At 58.1% G+C, this 14,647-nt stretch overlaps 2 protein-coding genes across 16 annotated transcripts in view; one reads left to right on the top strand and one right to left on the bottom strand.

Moving 5' to 3' along the window:
• The first annotated feature begins 72 nt into the window (after window positions 1–72).
• Window positions 73–7,564, top strand: PHETA1 (PH domain containing endocytic trafficking adaptor 1). 5 transcript variants are annotated; one of them, XM_077308171.1, is made up of 3 exons: window positions 73–149; window positions 4,746–4,890; window positions 6,227–7,564. In XM_077308171.1, exon 3 carries the CDS (start codon window positions 6,240–6,242, stop codon window positions 7,074–7,076), a length of 837 nt encoding a protein of 278 aa, XP_077164286.1. In that variant the 5' UTR covers window positions 73–149; window positions 4,746–4,890; window positions 6,227–6,239; the 3' UTR covers window positions 7,077–7,564. The 5 variants fall into 5 exon arrangements, with proteins under 5 accessions (XP_077164286.1, XP_077164285.1, XP_077164284.1 ...); XM_077308170.1 differs by lacking the exon at window positions 73–149 and adding an exon at window positions 3,399–3,564 and having other exon boundaries at window positions 4,724–4,890; XM_077308169.1 differs by lacking the exon at window positions 73–149 and adding an exon at window positions 3,399–3,564.
• Window positions 7,565–12,469: 4,905 nt separating this feature from the next.
• The window catches only part of CUX2 (cut like homeobox 2), a 117,893-nt gene continuing 115,715 nt past the window's right edge, over window positions 12,470–14,647 (bottom strand). For all 11 annotated transcript variants that reach the window (XM_077309358.1, XM_077309361.1, XM_077309359.1 and 8 more), the window contains one exon: window positions 12,470–14,213. In XM_077309358.1, coding sequence (XP_077165473.1) covers window positions 13,445–14,213 — 769 coding nt within the window. In that variant the 3' untranslated portion in view covers window positions 12,470–13,444. The remainder of the gene's footprint in view (window positions 14,214–14,647) is intronic.

Here is a 14,647-nt window from a genome sequence, read left to right on the forward strand (position 1 = left end):
CCTGCCGGGCCGGGGGCGGGGCGAGGGCGGGCCGGGGGCGGGGCTTAGCCGGCCTCTGTGGGCGCCCCGGGCGGACGGACGGCTGCCCCGCGGAGAGGGAGCGCGCGCGCCCCCGACGGGGGGCCGGCGGCCGGGCTGCCAACTCCGGGGTGAGGCGGGCCGGGAGATGGGGGGGGGTCGGGCAGGGGCGGGGCTCGGGGGCGGCGGGCCAGGCGAGGAGGCCCCTCAATGCGCGCCTGCCCGGGAGCGGAGCAGCCCGCCAAGCTCTGCGGCTGCCCTTTGGACGGCAGGGATCAGGCCCGGTGGGGCCCCAGGCCAGGCCAGGCGAGCCCTCCCCGGACTTCAGCCCCGCAGGGCTTGGGCGAGGGGGCGGAAGGGCGGCCTGGCCTCAGGAGGGCGCAGGTTCAAATCCCTGCCGGGGAGCCCGCGGGGCGATCCGTCCTCCCCCACACGCCTGTTGGGGGACCAAAACAGAGGCGAAGAGGTCGAGCTCGGCCCCCGGGCTCCCTCGGGGGAGACAAGCGTCAGCAGATCCCCCGCCCGGAGTGGGCAGCGCTCCTCAGGGGCCTCCGGGCAAAGGGCTCATGCTTTGGCTGCTGCTGCTGCTGCTGCTGAGCACTCCGAGGCGCCCAAGCCAGCCCGCCCCGTCCCCAGTCCCGTCCTTTTACTCTCTTGGACGTCCGTCTCGCGCCGCAGCCTAAGGGGCCCGCCGGACTGGCAGGGGCTCTCCTGTGTCCCGCCCCGGCTGGGCTCCATTTTAAACCAAAGGGGCCGGCAAGGGAGAGCTTTTGTTCCCGGGCACGACACAAGGGCCCCTCCGTGTCGCCAGAGCAGCCGGCTTCCGTGGCTTCCGGATCCCCCGCAAGCTGCAGCCACAACTGGCAGATCCACCCATCGACCCAGAGAAGTACGGCCGCCAGGCCTGGGTGCGCGGCGAGCTCAGCGGCCGGCAGGAGGGGCGGGCGGGAGGCGAATTCTCTCGGCCGTTTTCTCCGCCCGAAGGAGCCTCAAAGCAGTTTGCAATCGCCTTCCCTTCCTCTCCTCACAACTGACACCCTGTGAGGCTGAGAGAGCCCTGATGTTACTTCTCAGAGAACAGCACTCTCAGGGCTGTGACTAGCCCAAGGTCACCCAGCTGGCTGCACGTGGAAGAGCGGAGAATCCAACCCAGTTTACCAGACTAGAAGTCCCCACTCTTGACCGCTATACCAAGAATGCAAGGTCAGGCAGTCCAAGGGCCTCCACAGAAGGAGCAAGTCACAAGTAGCTGCAAAAGTTGCACCCCAAGACACCTAGCCCCAAGTTAACATAGGTTGTCAGCAGCCTCTCACAGGCTTCTGTCCTGTTAACCTAGTGGTGCCTTTTAGTAACCAACTCAGGTGGCCAGCCAAAGAGCTGCAGTTGGAGGCTGGGCAGAGAAAAGAGGAGCTTCCGCAACCACTCCGAAGCCCTAGTTTGCCTGCACCTCCATTCCCTTCTGCTGCTCAGAGCTCTCCGCCTGTTGAACATCTGGCTGGGCTAAGCTCCCCTCCAGCTGAGGCTCAATTGAAGCTGGGAGCTTCTGTGGAGTCCTCATGAACAGGATCTGGGCTCACAATGTGCCCCTTCCCCAGAGTCCTCCCCTGGGGGTGGGCTTTTTCTCTTTTTAAAATCGAGAGTGGCTGAAGAAGTAATCTGTGGACGGATACAGCTGTCTTTGTGGTTATTCTTACCCTCCACTCTTGGCAAGGAGGCAGAATCTGCGCCTGGTTCCCTGTCTCTTCCCTGGAAAGTGGAAAGGTTGATTTGCTGGGGAGGCTCGGCAGGAATAACTGACCTCTCCAGGTTGTCTGGACTTCCCTAAAATAAACGGAACAAAACTTGAGTCCAGGGGCACCTGTGCGACCAGCAAGTTTCATGGGGTGGGGGGGGGAGAGCTTCCCTGGGAGGCCCGGCAGAGAGGAGGGTCAAAAAGTGAGCCTGATCTGCCACCTAGTGGCCATGGCCAGGACTGCCCTGAGCCTCAGAACCCCATTAAAAAATCCGGTGGGCAGCTGACTTCTGCCCCCCCCTCCGGGAGAGTTCAGAGGTGTCTAGTGGAGTCAACCAGGGTGGGTGAGGACCACCCCCAGCCGAGCACTGATGGGCATCTCTTTAGGGCTGGATGGAGTGCCAACTCCCACGCACACAGAGCAGATGAGAACGTTCTCCCCATGAAAGCTCACCCTTGGGTAAAAGGTTAGTGGGTCTTGAAGGTGCCCCTTAAGGACTCCGGCTTCCTTCGGGAATGACTCCTGCTGAAGACCCCCAAAGGTTAGTTCTGGGCATAACCTTGTGCAGCAGTTGGGAGAGGGAGGGGGCAGCTGCCCAACTGTCTCTCCTGCCTGGCAAGGAGCCCCCCCCCCCCGCCCCCAACCAGGGAAGAGGAGCCCAAAGAGCCCTTGGCCTCGGCCTTGGGTTGAGCTGAGCTGGGGAACAAAGGGGGCGCCGTGGGGGTGGGGGTGGGGTGGGGGGTCTACGCTCCTCGGGGCCCAAGGAGACAGCCCCACCCTGCTGATGGCTGCTCCCTCGGAGCCGGGGCAGATTTTATCCCAGCGATGCAAATGCGCCAGTAACGAGGTCACGTTGTGCAATCTCTCTCGGCATCTGGATCACCTCCTGCCGGATGTTGTGAGTGTAATTATTAGCATGCCCTGGCGGCCTTTATTGCGAAAGCGCCACCGTTGTTTAGGAGGGCCTGTTAAAATTAGAAATCCCGCCCTGCGCCCTGCAGCTTTCCTGCGGACTTGGAGGAAACCTCAGGCCTGGGTGGGGCCTTGTGGCCATTGCTAGGAAGGCCTCCCCTGACCCCTGACCCCTGGCCCGGCCTGCTTCTCCCTCTAGGATGAATCCGTAAATCCGTGATTGATATTCAGAGTTCGCCCACGTCTCTCGGCCTGTATTGTCTCTCCGGCATCCTTGGCAACACCCCTGCAGGGCAGGCCACGGTTGTTATTCCCGTCTTGCAGATGGGGCTGAGGCGGCCAAGCCCAGAGAGGCATTGGTGGCAGAGGCGAGATTTGTGCTGGGGAATCTGGGGAAGGCAGCAGGAAAACGCCCAGAGTTCTGGAGCACTTTTGGAGGCCCCCCTCCCTGCTGGGCCCCCCCTCCCTGCTGCCCCCCCTGCTGCCCCCCCCCCGCTCTCCAAGCGCCCCGATAAGACCTCAAAGCAGCCCTACTGCATCAGGCCAGTGGCCCACCCGGTCCCACACCCGGGGGTCCTCTGGAGGTTCTGCAGCCGGGCCAGTCCCCAGGAGCCCCCAGGACCGCAGACCCAGAGGGGGGGGGGTGCCCGGCCGCGTCCTCGGGCCAGCCTGGCCAAGAGCCCGCCAGCCGGGAGGCGCGGCTGCCCCCCCCCCCGCACCCAAAGGGAGCTCCCCGCCCCCGGAGGGGAGGGGAGGGGCCGGGCCGGGCGACGCCTGGCGCCTTAAGATCCCGCGGCCAGCCTGGCCGGAGGAGGAGCCGCGGCCCCGACAGGCAGGCAGGGTGGGATGCCGCTCGGGGCCGGGGCCAGAGGCCGGGCCAGGGCCAGGGCCAGGGCAGGAGGTGAGCGCGTCTCCGGGGGGAGCGGGACTCGAACTCAGGCGCCGGAGGGGACGGGCGTCGCCGGCCTCTGGGGGCTCCTCTGGGCGGGGGGGGGGTTTCGGGGGCTTCTCCCCTCCCCTGCCCAGCCACGCCCCAGGAGCGCCGCTGCCGCCCGCCAAGCCCCCGAGGAGGGCTGAGCCCGGCCCGAGCCCTCCCCGCCGGCCGCCTGCGCGCTTCCCCGCCGCCGCCGCTGCTGCTCTGGCTGGAGCGGAGACGGGCGGGCGGGCAGGCCTTCCCGAGGAGCGAGCCGGGCACGACGCTGCCCCCCCCGGCCCCCCAGGCGCCCTTTGCTGCCCCCTCCCCTCCGGGCTGGGAAGAACGGGGGCGGGGAGAGAGAAGCGGGAGACTCCAGGGCGGGAGACCGGGGGCCCCTCCAGCTGCCCCCGAGCGCGTAGCCCTCGGCCCTGCCTCTCCTCGCCGGGGTCCGCACAGCTCTTCCTTTGCCGCCTGCCAGGGCCACGTCGGGGCGGGGAGGAGGAACCGGCTGAGTCGCTCCGCAGGAGGCGGGCAGGATTTGTTGCTTGACCGGACTAACCTCCGCCTGGCTGCCAAGTCCTCCCGCGGTTCACCCAGGCACTTGGGCCGGAACAGCGGGAGGGCTTGGGGTCCCCCCCAAGGGATCCCCAAAAGGCCCCTGGCCCGAGGGAAGGCCTGCAGAGGGACAGGCAGGCGCTCTTTCCGGCTCGGAGGGAAAGCGGGGCTACCAACTAGGGACTCGCCATGTTTGTCCCCGGGAGAAAGCGGGTGCCACACAGGAGGGCCCGGGGGCTGCCGGGGAGTTTCCTGGACGGCCTTTGAAGATTCAACAGACCCTGGAAGTTCAAAGCGGGGGACTCCTTGTGATGTGTGTGTTACAAATATGCCAGTGACAGAGGTGGTGTGGAATTTCTTGCACAAGCCAATAGTGGGTGTGTTTGCTCTTTTGTGCCATTCGTATATAGAGGTTGTGTAGAATTATAGTGAGATTTTTTTCCCCTATAAGTGAAGAATTATTTAATAAGACGATCCGGTGTTTAATAATAATTTATGTTGCTTGGACATGACACTTTATATATTTGGGGTTGGCCTCTGTGTACTTTGGGCTTTTTCTCTTGTCTCGGTGAGCCTGCCTGCCCCTCAGGCGTCTGACATTTGTTTTGCAGATTTGGACCCGACCGGCTGGTACTTGGGGGACGGCCTTGCTTTTCCGCCAAGGGATCCTTCCGCCAGGGGCTCCCGCTGCTGATGTCGGCCTGGCTTTTCCGCCAAACGAACGGTGTCCACAGCAGCTCCCCAAAACGTACCTAGGTAAAACCGGTTTCTGCAGGGAGACACTATTTAATCTCCTAAAAGCGAGAAAGACACAAATTAAAAAAATAAGAGTAGCAGAGTGTCGAATTGCAGCCTGATCTGTTCTGCCTGGGAGCGGTCACACCTGGCCCCACCTGTGTCCGTGAAGGGCTGTCAGGTGACCTGGGAGGTCAGGGCAAGTGATTGTGTCGGGGTGGGTTGCCTGGGCCTTCCTCTGCAGCGTCTTCCTCGCCAAACCCCGCTTGGCGTCCGAGATCCGGCCGTGCTGCACTGCCTCGCCTGATTTCGCCTCCACTGACGCAGGCCAAGGGACTTCCAGAGCTGCCCCATCCCCGACATTCCTCCGAGTTCCAAGGGGGGGGGCTCTGCCCAAAGGGGTCCGTCTGTTGCTTTCCTCCACAAGGCTGGATCTTCACAGCCCACTGAGGTTCAAAAGCCTGTCCGCTGGGGCAGAAATGTGGCCCCGATCTGTCCCGCTGGATCCTGCCCTCCTCAGGCCGGTTCCTGACCCCCTTTTGAGCCAGGCTGCCCCTTTTTGAGGGGGATCGGCTGGCTGTGTGGAAAGGCTGCTGTCTGAGCTGTCCGTAGCCTGAGATTTGGGCCTGGCTCTGCCTTTCATGGCTGCCATCTTTGTGTGCTTGCGCCTGCAGGCTAGAAAAGGCTAGAAAGACCCCTTGCAGCTGGTGCGTCCTGGGGTGGGCTTGGTGCGCTTTCTTTCTTCCCATTTACTCCAGTGCAACCCTGTGTTGACCCACGTGCCCCCCGAGCCCATTTATGGGGCAGATGGAGGGACTCCTGGGGGGTGGGGGGTGGGGGGTGGCAAGGGCATTGGGCTCACATTGTTCACTGGACCAGCCGGCTCAAGAGAGATCCCATCATTTCATTAATTCATTATTTTTCTACCAGTATCCCACGACTCCCAACAGCGTAGCTCGTAGTGGGTAACAATCAGCAATCCAGCATAAAAATCCCCCTAAAACAATGATGAGATCCCTATAAGACCCATCCCCTTAGGGGGCGAAAATCCCCACTTCCCCCAAGGAGAACAGGCCCTATGAGTGTCTTGGGGGCCTGTCCTGGCTAGTCAGGGAAGGGCCTGGGGGTTTCTTGGGGCCTGCAAGGCGGGCACCTCCCAGCAGCTGTCTCCCACGTGGGATTCCTGGAGCGTCTCCCCTGCCGGCTGCCTGTTTGGTGCACTGGGGCTGGCCGAGCCCCCCTCCCTCTCCTTCCCCCAACTTCCCCAGGGGAGTCTCCCTCTGAGTGTGTCTTTGCTCTGGGAAACACTGTCCCCCTCCCCCCCCATCCCAACAGCTGGCTGTGCTCTTCCCGGCAGGGCGTGGGGGACCATGAAGCTGAACGAGCGGGGCCTGGCCTCCTACGCCACCTGCGACTCCCCCGCGGACCAGGCCGGCTTCCTGAGCAAGAAGGGGGAGCGCAACCCTGCCTACCACCGGCGCTGGTTCGTGCTGCGGGGGAACATGCTCTTCTACTTCGAGGACCGCGAGAGCCGTGAGCCCGTGGGGGTCATCGTCCTGGAGGGCTCGACGGTGCAGCTGTGCGAGTCCAGCGAGGAGTTCGCCTTCTCCATCCGCTTCGGCTGCGCCAAGGCCCGCACCTACGTCCTGGCGGCCGACAGCCAGGCTGCCCTGGAGGCGTGGGTGAAGGCGCTCTCGCGGGCCTCCTTCGGCTACCTGCGCCTGGTGGTGAGGGAGCTGGAGAAGCAGCTGGAGGAGGCCCAGCGCAGCCTGTCCGGCGCCCACCGGGTCCAGCGGCGATCCCCCGTGTGCCGGAAAAACAGGTCCGCTCCCAATTTGGAGCCGGCCACCAGAGGCCTGCCCTCGCCCTCCGAGACGCCGACCCTCCCGATTTGCGTCCCGCCCAAAGAGAACGGCTGTGCCTTGTGGTTTAATTGCCAGGGGCCACGCAGCCTGCCCAGCGGGTACCCCCTGGCTGGCTCAGGGCCCTCTGGTGGGAACGGCCACGAGGGGGGCCTCAAGCCACCGCCTCTCCCGCCCCGGAAAAGAGCCTCCTCGGGGAACTCCTGCGGGGCCAAGGGCTCCGAGATAGACGACCTCGTGGCCCCGGTCAGTGCTGGCTTCCCCCAGCTCCACAGCTGGTACGGCAGGGAGATCCTTGACCTGCGAAGGGCGTGGCTGGAGGGCCGGAGGGGTGGTGGACCGTGAGCTGGACCCGGGGTCGAGGGAGCCCCCTTGGAAAGGCTGAGCAGGACTGGGGCCTGGCCGGGCACGCCAGGAAACCATCGGGGGCCGTGACAGATCTCCAGCTGCTGGAAACTTCTCCTCAGGCTCACGCTGACTGGGCCGGTCAGCTGCCAGACGCTCCGGGAAAGCCCCTGCTGCCAACTGGGCCGCTTCCGCTTGCCCAGGGCCTGGGAGCTCCTGGCTGCTTCGGAGAGGACCCTTCAAGCAAGACCCTTCGGCCTGGGGCTAGCTGGAACGAAGCAGGAGACCTGTTGGACAGCAGAAGCCGCCTGGGCGGTCAGAAGCATCGGTTTCTTGAGTTGAGTCTTCCCTTGCTGGCAGAGGCATCGGGCCCTTTGAGGCCGTACGGGACAGAGATGGGTACAGATGAAGAAACGGTTGCAAAAACAGGGGTCCCGTATGGATTCATTTGCAAAACTGTAATCTCTATAAAAAATTTTTAAAGTTAATTAACCCTGTTTCCTCTTCATGAAATCAAGCAAGGGAAGGCAATGTGGAATTTCTGCAGGGTGTGTGTGTGTGTGTGTGTGTGTGTGTGGGGGGGGTTATCTAGTTCAGGGGGCTGCCATGCAATCAGGGTTATTTAACCCAGCCCCCCCCCCCCCGCTCAATGCCAGAAATTCACAATCTCTGCTCTTGGATTCTGAAGGGTGCAGGGATGCTTAGTGGTGAGGAAGGGCACTCTGCACGTGCTCTAAGACTGGAGTTTTAATTTGTTGAAAGAGCATGCGGGGGCAAAGCGGGGGGCAAGGGTGGGGTCAAATGGGTGTGGCTAAAAGGCTCAGGGTTCCACTATTCAACCAATGGCTTTTCTCTTGTATATCACTGGTGTGTGCAGACTAGTCCAATAGGAACCCAGTCGTTTCCAAGCTGGTTTTCTCCTGCAGTAATGGCCACAGTTCTATCCATGGGTTTTGGAAAAGAAACAAAAATCTAAATATTGAAAAGGAAGAGAGTGAGTTCTTGGTGCATTCGTGGCTTTCAAGGAACAGCAAAACTGTTGGATGGAATAAGGCCGCCGGGGTTTTGTAAGTCGGAGGGGCAAAGAAGAGCGGGCTCAGGGCATCTGTTCAACCGTTTCCCCAGCCAGGCCGTCATTCCACTGGTGCTGAGCCAAGTCCGGTTTCTCTGAGGCCGGCATGAAGATATGCTGAAGTGGCCTAGGGAGGGGGGCCTCTGCAGCTTGGAGACTGCTCCTCCAGCCTTGGGGTCTCAGCTGCCAGAAACCAGATTCCGGCCTGCGCTTTCACGCACTCTAGAGGGTATAGGGCTGCTTCTGGAAGCCACGCATGAACTTTTCTTCTCCCTACCTTCGATACTGACAAAGGCATTTATGCGAAAAATGTAATCGAACTCCCCCTTACCTTTTCAGTTTTCCAGCTGCCTGCTGAGGCATGTGGAGGTTCCTGGGACCCAAAATGGCTCATGCATAGAAAGGGGGCTTCCTTGGAACAGCCTCCTGCTGTAGACTCCCCTACAGATTGTAGATGCAAGAAGGGGTTTTTTTAGGTGGGGGGAGTCTGGGGTCTCATTCCCAGTTCACAGAGGGCACAGCCTAGTCCTCTGATCAGGGGTGATCATCTCCTTACAATTACACCTCTGATCATCTCCTTTCAATGTCTTAAGCCCTTCCCCAGAGTTGTCTTCAGTCAGCAGAGTTTCCCCGGCTGGCCAGCAGTCATGGAAAGAGTTTCCTGGAGAGGTTTTTTGGAGAACTGCTCTTCTGGTGTTTTCCAGATGTCGGCTGCTTCATACAAGGAAGTCGGTGACTGAGCCTGGGCAGTGGGGAAACTGCACCTTCTGGTCAAAGGAGGCTCCATGAGTAAGTCCAACCACAGGCGCCAGGATGAGACATTATGCCCAAAGGATTTTTCAAAAACTCTAGAAACCCAACAGCTGAGCTGGAGTTCGTTCCTGATACGCAGGGGGTAGGCCTTCTGCCAGGTTCTCACCCCCCCTTTTCTGCCCTGGTTTTGCTGACATTTTGGGGATGCCCGCCAGATGCAGGGGCTGACAAACAGGTGCTCACTCAGGTCGCCAGTGCAGCTGCAGGCAGGGCTGAAGAAAAAATCTAAATTGGATACATTTAAACCAGTTTCAAATCTGCTTTGACCATCATGGATTCTCTCTGCAGATTTTCAGTGCTCTCCAAAAGCCACATATCTTGACCTTCATCGGGGAAGAGCAGACACAACAATGGCCTGCATTGCAGACTGGGTTGGGCTTTGGGGAGGAGTGCTGGCTGCCTCATGTATCTAGGCCTGGTTGGGGGGGTGTGTGTGGAAGGGCTTGCAGAGCCACACAGAAGGGCCCCTGCTTGGGACAGAAGGAGGAGAAATCTGCTCAGCAGAAGCAATCAGAGGTCCCTGGATTAAACCATCATTTAGGATCCCGGTGACAGGGGAAGAAACAAAGAAGAGCTGTTTTTTGTACCCCAATGTTCTCTACCCAAAGGAGTTTCAAAGCGGCTGACGTTGGCCTGCCGTGACCTGTGAGGGAGGTGGGGCCGAGAGAGCTCTGAGCTTCCGAGAACTCACAAGATCAGATAGACTGCCCTCATTTTGCTGGACAGAAATCCTACATTAAAAAAAAATCACTCAGCGTTTCTGAGCAGCACAGAAACCAAACTGGAAGCCATCAGAGAGGAAAGCAGCTCAGGGATTGGTGGGTCGTTTCCTCCTTACAATGTTCCGTCTGTCTGTCCCATCTGAAGGGGCCACTGGCTCACCCGGATTGCCACATTATGCAGCCCCCCCTCCCGAATCTAGCCCCTCTGTCTGGGTGGTGTTTGCCCAGAGCTGCCTTCGGGGGTCTTCCTGATGAAGCCACAGCTGCAGCCCTCTCGTCTCTCCCCTTCACAGACCCTTCAGGGACAGAAAAGCCAAAGTAAACATGTTGATCCCCACACCCTCCTCTTACACAACCTGTGCCACACACACACACACACACAACTTGGGTGTGAACGGTTAAAAAGGAACCCAAAACCTTTATTGTTCCTAAGGAAGGCCACCAATGGCCCATGGCTGATCAGAAATTACTTCTGTGTTGAAAAACAAAATTGTGAAGTCGGGGAAAGAGAAAGAGTCTCTCTCAGTGCCCCGTGTGGGTATCAGGAGGACTAAAAGGCCCCCCCAAAAGAGAAGGCGCTTGTGCATCCAGGGGCCCTGACTACCACAAAGGTCGGGGAAGCTGGCATCTTTGCCCCTTCCTCTCTGGACTCCTCCCTGAGTCTTGTGGGCACATCTGGAATCCGGGAAATGCCGGCTGCAAGAGGCAGAACCAACCACCCCCACCCAGCCCAACTGCATGGGGGGGGGAAGAGGGGCAATTAAAACTGTGCCAGGAAAGGGGGACGAGTAATCAAACCAACTCTGTGGCGGCAGCTGTCACTGAACAGTGCCATTTTAACCCGCACAGCCAATCAGACCAGACGCCCTTTCTGGCAAGCGTTGTGCCTGTCGTCCCCCCCCCAACACACACTTTCTGAAACATTTGGCAGGCCCCGCATTGGTGACCCCGGACCTGCTAGCTTACCTCTAGAACGGTCCTGTTTCGAAGCAGGTGCAGGAAGGAAATCTCGCCCAGCTGCAAGGCGGAATCAGACCCCCCAGGACTCTTGTAAAACCTCCTTGTCTTCTCCGGAGCACTGCTGCACAGGAAACGCTGCCAGGATGGGAGAAAGCTCACCCCTTGCTCAGGACCGGCCAGCCAAAGCTCCAAACGCAATAAACCAAGATGCCAAACCGTCTTATTAGACAACTTCTGTATTTTTTTTAGTGGCTCTTTTACAGAACTTGTGGTCCTTTTTCTTTTAAAATGTTTAACAAAGTTCAATCTTGTAGAAACTTTTTTTTTTTAAGTACAGTACATGAACCTAAGGACAGCTGACCGATGACCCACCAGCCGTGAGAGCGACAGATTTCCTCTCTGGGCTCAAAAGACCGTACCTAAGTGCTTCGCTCAAATCCTGTTCCACTACAGCAAATCTCTAGCGCGTTCAGGGCAGAAAGCCCATGGGGCGGAATCCCCCTCCCCTTTCCTGCCGGCTTGCAAGTGATCATCCTAATGGAAACCCTTTAGGAGCAGCTGAACTGGGATCAGAGTGTGCCACGTGGACCGGACAGAATAGATGCAAGAATGGTCTCCATCTTGATAAAACTGCCAAAGCCAGCACCCCTGCCCCATCCGGAAGCTCAGGCGTTGGGCTCCTCCTTGGCCCGTCCTTTTAAAGCAGGGCTAGTCAAACTGCGGGCCTCCAGGTGTCCATGGAACGCTGGCAGGGACTCATGGGAATTTTAGTGCTTTGGCCTGATCCTGCATTGAGCAGGGGGTTGGACTAGATGGCCTGTATGGCCCCTTCCAACTCTACGATTCTGTTTTTCTGTGATTCTTTGATTCTGTGGTCCATGGACATCTGGAGGGCCACGGTTTGACTACCCCTGCTTTAAAGTGTGTCTTCACCTAGAATCTGCCGAACAGTTTACCACATTTGGGGAAACATACAGGTGTCCTTTTTTGCCAAGGGGGGAACTGAGATTAGGAAAATGACCGAGGCAAAAGGGTCACCGTCCTCTAGCTGCACCCTCAGATTCAAAGGCCGCCCTCAAAGCGGCAACTCCCCAATTCAGAAAGCCCAGGAAAGCCATTCTCACACCTTCCAGAATCTCCAGGGAACAGATTTCTGTAGTCTGGAGGTGAGCTGGAAATCTGGGGGATCCCCAGGCTCCACCTGGAGGATGGCATCCCTAGCCCTAGGGAACTGCCACTCGGAAAAACCCTACCTATCAAGTACTCAAGCCCTTCCGCCCGCCTGACCCTGGGTGGTTGGGTTTAGCCACCTTCAGCTTCTGAGAGTTCAACAGGCACTTCTCAGATGCTTTCAGGAAAAATAGAATGACAAAAGCATTGTTTTTAGGAAGTGGAAATCCATGCCAAAGATTAGATTCTTGGCTGGAGTGGCAACCGGGAGTAAATATTGCTCTCCCCAACTGATGTTCTCTTGCATGCACTGGGCAGCTCCAGGATATGCCCACCATCCCGCCCGGCGCATGCACTGGGGATGCCTCCTTTATACGGAATGAGGAGATAGCGCACAGCAGCCAGATGTGGCTCTGGTTGAGTTGGCAAGTTTTAAAACTCACGTGCTGCAACTGGCCGGCACCTCAACGTTTGCTCCTTCCTAAAACAGAACACGCCGCTGATATCTCGGGGACGGTGCTCTCTTAGTGGTTTTTCATGCACAGGAAAAATGTAAACTGGTTTGAGTTTGTCTTGGTTATCATTCCAGTCTATCCTTGCGAAACCAAACAGATCCCAGGCTTCAAGTGGCTGAATGCACCTTTTTTTTGGGGGGGGGGAGGTGTGAAAGAGATCAACAGTAGGCAGAAAGAAGTTTGCCTCCGACCGCCGCTGAATTCTTCTTCTTTTCTTGGGGTTTCTTCTTACGTGTCCCCCTTGTCTCTGTTTCGCAAGGGTCGCTAGCTAGAGGAAGCATTCAGGGACCAGTTCTGAAACCATGCTACATCTTGTTCAGGAAGGCTACTGAAAACATATTTCTACAACATATACAACGGCACGCAACACTTTCCCCCCCTGCGTTACAAAAAAAGGGCTTCAAAACATACCACCAGAACTAAATAACAGACCCGAGATGGCATCGCAGATTCCAAATTTAGAGTCTTCGCGGACTATAAGACAAGTCTCTGGAAAGGTCGTAGCAATGAGGCATCGTGCGGACAAAGGGGAGAAACCCCCTCTGGCGAATTTAGGACAGTCAGTTTTCGGTCCCTCTCCGAGTTCCTTCTCGATGGCTTTGAGCGACAAGTCTGGGGAGCATCGCTTTTTTATTTTTAATCTCATCCAGTGGCAAACTACAGGGCTTCAGTGGACATTTAATGACACAACTGATACAGTTTATAGGCTATCTTTTAATATCAAAGCAGCTTGAGCTGTTAATAAATTCCAAAGGTTCCTTTTATTAAAATATCTAAAAGAGGTCTATAAATATTATTTTAACTTTCCCCCCCCCTTCTTCTAAAAGTGTTCCCAGGTTGTTGTTTTTTTTTGTTTTGTTTTCACATTTAAAAACAAACCAACAAAATTCAGTTTTCATCTTTCTGGTGGCAGCTAAGAAAAGTGTGTTTTTGGGAGTTGCAGTTAACTGTTTCCTCCTCCCCCCCCCCCCACTAAAAGGATCCAGGAGGGGGGTGTTTCCTCCTCAGTCCCTGGTGACATTTATAAAATATATATGTGTGGCTGTGTGTGTGTGTGTGTGTATTTATATATATATGTGTGTGTGTGTGTGTTTCTATCTACACTCCCCTGGCCCCTCAGAATTCCCACTCGAGGGTCTCGTCCCGGTTGGCCGCCCTTTCCAGCCGGTGGATGATGCTGTTGAGGTTGGCCATCTTTTCGTGCCGCCGCAGGGTGTGGGTGCTGAGCCTGGCGCTGGGGCCCCCGCAGCCCGTGTCCATGTCTGGGCTCAGGCTCTGCGCCTTGGCGGCCGCCGTGCTTGCGGGCGAGGGGGAGACGGGGCCGGAGGAGGACGGGACGGGAGAGACGGACATCATGAGGCCCGGAGACGAGGCAGCCGACGGAGAGTTCAGGGAGGCCTCTAAACTGCAGCGGGAGGACTCGGAGGCAGACTTAAAGCTAAGGGGGTCCGGGTGAGGCCTCTCGCCAGGGTCCGACTCTGCGGGGTTACGCAAGGAGGAACAACCGGGAGCGCCGGGCCCGTGAGTTTTGCTATGTGGGGCACTGCCCCACGGGAGGCCGGGAGTCTCACTGGGGCCTTCGGTGCATGCCGTTTCCACCTGCTCTTCTTTGAGGGCCGACTCTCCGTCCAGGCTGCAGGAATCCCCGGGGTCTGAACTGTCCTCTTTCTCACCTGCCTCCACCTGCTCCTCCTTGATCTGGACCCGTGACTCGTTTCCCCCTTGGCACTCGGCATCTCTGAGCACCGGTTTCTGGTCCTCTCCTTCCGAGCCGGGGCTCTGAGGCTGGAGGCCCTTGAGGGAGTTGCCGGCCGGGGCCATGCACGGCTCTGCATCTGTGTCATCCAGGCCTCCCTCCACCAGCATCTCCCGGCGCATGCGGGACCTGCCAAAGAAAGGTCAGTTGACAGTGGATGCCAACCCTTAGCCAAAATGAGTGTCACGGAGGTCCAGGGGTTGGGTCACTGAAGGCACACCTAGGAGACCTTGAGCTTGAGTCAACAAGGAACAGTGGGCTGTTGGGATGCCTGAGAGAGCTGAGAGAGACTGCTCTGTGAGAACAGCACTATCGGGACTGTGACTAGCCCAAGGTCACCAAGTTGGCTGCATGAGGAGTAGGGAATCATACCCAGATCGCCAAATTAGAAGCTGGTTCTCTTAACCACTACACTGTGCTGTCTGTCTGAAAGTTTACGACTTAAATTTAATCAGGCAGATGTGTGTAAACAGTGTAAACTTTGAATCATTCCAACTCATTTTATGTGACTGTAGCTTATGACCTGATGTTACCGACCCTGAACCTCATGGAAAGGACAGGTT

The sequence above is a fragment of the Paroedura picta genome, chromosome 13 (assembly GCF_049243985.1).
Source record: "Paroedura picta isolate Pp20150507F chromosome 13, Ppicta_v3.0, whole genome shotgun sequence".
Taxonomy (NCBI): domain Eukaryota; kingdom Metazoa; phylum Chordata; class Lepidosauria; order Squamata; family Gekkonidae; genus Paroedura; species Paroedura picta.